The sequence below is a fragment of the Dicentrarchus labrax genome, unplaced genomic scaffold (genome assembly GCF_905237075.1).
Source record: "Dicentrarchus labrax unplaced genomic scaffold, dlabrax2021, whole genome shotgun sequence".
NCBI classification, from domain to species: domain Eukaryota; kingdom Metazoa; phylum Chordata; class Actinopteri; family Moronidae; genus Dicentrarchus; species Dicentrarchus labrax.
Window position 1 is genome coordinate 25,422,650 of NW_026136721.1, and position 4,019 is coordinate 25,426,668.

The 4,019-nt window shown below is 44.4% G+C and overlaps 1 protein-coding gene across 1 annotated transcript; it reads right to left on the reverse strand.

Moving 5' to 3' along the window:
* Positions 1-279: 279 nt before the first annotated feature.
* Positions 280-3,691, reverse strand: LOC127355153 (early growth response protein 1-B). Its single transcript, XM_051385664.1, has 2 exons — positions 3,309-3,691; positions 280-3,048 (listed from the first exon to the last, which is right to left on the reverse strand). The coding sequence occupies exons 1-2, from the start codon at positions 3,463-3,465 to the stop codon at positions 1,718-1,720; spliced, it is 1,488 nt and encodes a 495-aa protein (XP_051241624.1). The 5' UTR covers positions 3,466-3,691; the 3' UTR covers positions 280-1,717.
* Positions 3,692-4,019: the final 328 nt, after the last annotated feature.

The following is a 4,019-nucleotide window of genomic DNA, read 5'->3' on the forward strand; positions in this document are numbered from 1 at the left end:
GAGAAAAGTGTTCTTTGAAGTCAAGGGGATTCAGAATCACAGCGCTGAGTAATAGGGTATTCACTTTAATGTGTTTGAGTCACAGGGCAGAACTGTGATGTCTTATGTTAGGGCTACAGTGTGGTGCCACGGGTGGACTGTCATAATGTATATTTTGGGAAGAGATACACTCATCCGAAGGCTCTGATGGGGGTTCCAATGCTGTATGAAACAGATGGGCAAAGTGAGAATGAGAAAGTAGTCGTTTTGTTCATTCTAAACCATGCACAAGAAACTTGCTGCTTCCAGAAAATGTTTATTTTGTTCATAAACTTTTCATAAAAATAACAACATCAATATTAATTTAAAGTATTGTAGAAACTGTATATGTACAAAATCTTTACTTGAACAGTTAATATAACTTAAGGCGAGTTAAATTACTTTTTTGCAGTACCCTGTTGGTGACAATCTCACCAAACTCTCAACATTGTTTTTTTTTTTTTTGCTAAAGTGAACATTTCAGCATACAGTATCTCCAGCAAAAGATACCAGGAGTCAAAACCCTTTCATCACCAAGGTAAAGTCCACAGAAACTCGCAGCAATGTGTGCTACCTGATTACTCAAAAGCAATGTTTATATGATTTGCTAGTCATTTTCTAGCTTGATTAAACATACTTCTGTACATACTGTAAAATCATTTTTGTTGAAAAGCCGTACCACAACTAGTTAACATACTGGTCCCTGTTAAATCTAGATCAGCAGTTCAATGAAATAACTCTTATCATACCAACAATGGGATGAAGTGTGAAAATGTTTCTGATATCAAATTGTAACATTTAAAATATTGTGTTACTAAACAATAGCCCTCGAAAACCAAGACATTATTAATGATTTAGAATACATTTCACCTTGATAAATGATGCTCAAATGTGATAAATGTAAAATATACAGTTAGCTATAAAAATACAAAGAAGTACAGTAATACAAATATATTTATTTCCCATTTATGATATATCTTTCACAATTGTAATAATCCAAACAATTGTAACACAACACAAAGACCAATGACAAAAAAACACTGACAGCCAAATGATAAGAAGTTAAACAAACACTAAATTTGATCAAAGATGGACAGCTTTATGGTCAAAGCCATAAATATGTTAGCCTACATTCATGTCAATAACCCTCACTGTGCAGTGAAGGAGTACCTTGACAGAGGTTGATATTCCAGTTAAAGGAAAAAAAACATTGACATAAACATGCATTTTAAGAAACATAGTCCAAACCATTGCTCTAAGAATGCTAAAAGCAGAAAATAAGAATCTTAAATGGAGATATTAATAATCTGTAAGTGCAATCCGTCCAGGCTCAGAGGCGATGGAGGTTGGAGCTGTCCAGATGAAGAGGTGCTGAACAGCAGTCATGCAATGCCGCAGCAGAGAGGTTTTGGCTCTACTGACAGTAACAGCAACAAGTCACTGTTGATCTGTTTACCGACTTTTACAACTTATGCATATTTGCATAAAGTCAGCAGCATCAGCAGCAGGCAATAAGGCCGAAGCAGACCTCTTTCTCCCTTTCTGCTCCTAAAAAAAACTGCAATATATTCGCAAAACCTCTGCTGTCAGGCATTGGCTTGCCAGGCAAACCAACTCAGACATCAACTTGTAGTCAGCTGGCTTATCTTCCAAGACGGAAAGATCCTAATATTGTATGTGTGGACACATAGCCTTGTCTTCAAATTCCCTCGGGAAGAGTGAATGGCCATGCTCCGGTGGTAACCTGTGGCTTTATTTCCATTTTCTCCTTCTGTTTCAGGTGTACGCGTCCGTGTCGTTTCCTCTCGTCGCTGCGGGCGAACCGTTTGCCGCAGACGTCGCAGGAAAAGGGCTTCTCTCCGGTGTGAGTCCTGGTGTGGGTGGTAAGGTGATCGCTACGGCTGAAACTGCGCAAACAGATGCGGCACTGGAAAGGTTTGTGGCCCGTGTGGATACGGATGTGCCGGTTGAGCTCATCCGAGCGGGAGAAGCGCCGGTCGCAGCTCTCCATGGGGCAGGCGAAGGGTTTCTCTTTGGCTGGGCCGTGAGAGGCGGCGGGGCTTTTTCTGGCCCTGGGGGGCTTCGTCGCACGGGTGGTGTAACTTTGGGCAAAAGAATCTGGCAACAAGGAAGAGTACAGGATGGAGTCTATGGTGCTCGGTAAAGCTGGTGATGTGTATAAGGAATCGCACTGATTAGATGGCTGTGGGGGTTCGGGGAAGGGTTTCAGGTTAGAGGAGAGGCCCATTGGAGGTGGTGGGAGGTAATTATTGTACAGGGGGCTGGAGTAGCTCTGAGAACAAGTGTCAGAGAAACACGGTTCCTGTTTGATACCTCCCTCCACTTTAAACTCCATCTCTGGGTTGGGGCAAATTGGGGGAAACGTGTCTAAAAGTTCCTTAACATCCATTTGCTGGTCAGGGGGGAAATCGCTTGACATCGGGAAGGTTTCTGTCTGGAAATTCGTCTCCAAACACTCCGACTTGTTAAATGTCCCCCACTCGTAGCAGCTGCTTTCAAACTCATTCTTGACTACGACAGGGAAAGAAGCGGCCTCTGACTTTGGTTCATCCTTCTTCTGGTTCGGAGCTCGGGAGGAGCCGAAGCTCAGCTGGGAAGTGGACGGGTCTTGGGTCTGGCTGCCGGCCTGATCATCAGCATACCTCGGGCACGTTTGGTCTGGAGAGTATACGGGGGGAGAAGATCCGGAGCAGGTGTAGGATTGCCTCTTGATGCCGGGGTCTCCAAAATTGCCATTGCTGCTGTCCATCGGCGCAGGTGATGGATAAGTTCCCCGACTGTTGCCGCTCTGTTGCACTTCTGAAAGTGGCAGTGTAGATATACCCACGATCTCAGTGATCATATTTAGGAGTGTTTCGGTACTGCACGGCGCTCCCTGAGATGCCTCAACATAGAAACTGCCAGAGTAGGCGAGCGAGGAGGGGGTGTAGGTGTCTTTTGGGCACTCGCATGGGTTAAAAGCAAATTCCGAGTTGGAAGCTTCGGTTTTGAGGGTTGCAGGGGTTCCTTCTGTTGAATAAGAAAGAGAGAAAACTTTGTCATCGCGAGTGTTTTTCTATGCGAGAATCAGTGCAAATGAAACGAGGAGGAAAATCAGCGTTACATAAACACTCATGCGTATTTTGGCACAGGGATGCCTTGACAATACGCCTTCATGTACACGACTGCACGAAAAGAGTTATCGTTTTTCTGCGGTGCTCATATTTAACACATTTATATTTCTAATGCATGCACATTTCATCGACTGTTGTGCAAAGATGCGAACTCACCGTGGCCAAATTGGGCAGGTACCCCCCGCTCTGCATCGACATACACCTCCTGGTTATCTTTCCGCACGCTGTTGTCCATTCCCAGGGAAGAACTGTTGCAGTTCTCAAACTGAGGGTAAAAAGAATCTTTCGCGTTCAAATCCATATTGTTCAACATAATGATGCACTTAGAAGTCCGCCTCTCCCAGGGAAAAAGGTAAAAGGGAAAATGTAAAAAAAACAATTATGCAGATGACTGTTTTCTTTCAACCCCCCTTTTGATGGCTTTCAACAAATGATCCAAAGTGGTGTGTCAAAAGGTGTAAAAAGCAATTAAAGGTATTCCTTTTCGTCTCTCTGCTCCTCGGTAGGTATTTGCTTGCTGTGGATTTCACATCAGCGACTTCCCCTCTCTCTCCTTATATACACTTTGGCAGCTCCCTCGGCCCTCCTCCCCATTCATCAGCTCCAGTGAGAGGATTCCCCGCTGCGTGTAAACTTCATGCCCATATATGGACAGAGGATGTGACGGGGTCCCCCCCCCCATCCCCTCCCCCCTCTGATCCTCCCTCCTCCCATACCGGAGAGATGGAGTCTGACGTTGCAACAAGTGGCGACCAGTGTTGGGTGGTAAAACGTTGAAATGATGGTCTTTCTTTCCACAGTAACGATCATTTCGATTAACATGAATATTAAAGAAAAGCCGGTCCTTTCTCTTGGTGATTCCCCCCC

Coding starts and splice junctions, on each gene's coding strand:
- LOC127355153 (XM_051385664.1), bottom strand. CDS start 3,465: ATGTTGAACAATATGGATTTGAACGCGAAAGATTCTTTTTACCCTCAG. Junction 3,049..3,308: donor ACCTGCCCAATTTGGCCACG/GTGAGTTCGCAT, acceptor CTTATTCAACAG/AAGGAACCCCTGCAACCCTC.